Below are 426 nucleotides of genomic sequence, written 5' to 3' on the forward strand. Positions count from 1 at the left end.
TGCAGGCGGGTTATATATTGACAGCAAATTTCTGCAGATAAGACAGTGAATAAACTCGCCACTCCATGTTGATTAGGAACAGTTTTTTTTAGTTTTAAATTATTAGCCAGACACAGAAAAAGGTTGGACTGTAAGGCCTGGGTGCACAGTCTTGATGGAACCAGTTAATGATGTGCATTTCACTGATCCTTCGTCTGAGGTGGGGACACTTCTTCACTGCCTTCGTAATTTTCTTGTGCTCGCTGGCCAGTTCTCTGAGGGTTGTTCATGTGATGTGCGGCTGGGCCCGTGTATGGCTGTCCGTGCACATGGTTATTCTGGGAGGGGAGAAGAGATCTACGTTAAGACTTTCCACATACTGAGCTTTAAAATCGCGGGCTGAAATTTGTGGACATGTAAACATTTCTTTTATTCCCGGGACTCAAA

General features: G+C 44.4%; 1 protein-coding gene across 1 annotated transcript in view; it reads right to left on the reverse strand.

Annotated features, from left to right (window-relative positions):
* Positions 1 to 68: 68 nt before the first annotated feature.
* USP9X (ubiquitin specific peptidase 9 X-linked) overlaps positions 69 to 426 on the reverse strand; it is a 97275-nt gene continuing 96917 nt past the window's right edge. The window contains 1 exon segment of the mRNA XM_077748493.1: positions 69 to 317. Coding sequence (XP_077604619.1) covers positions 180 to 317 — 138 coding nt within the window. The 3' untranslated portion in view covers positions 69 to 179.

This window comes from Crocuta crocuta, unplaced genomic scaffold (assembly GCF_008692635.1).
Source record: "Crocuta crocuta isolate KB4526 unplaced genomic scaffold, BGI_CrCroc_1.0 scaffold49, whole genome shotgun sequence".
Taxonomy (NCBI): Eukaryota; Metazoa; Chordata; class Mammalia; order Carnivora; family Hyaenidae; genus Crocuta; species Crocuta crocuta.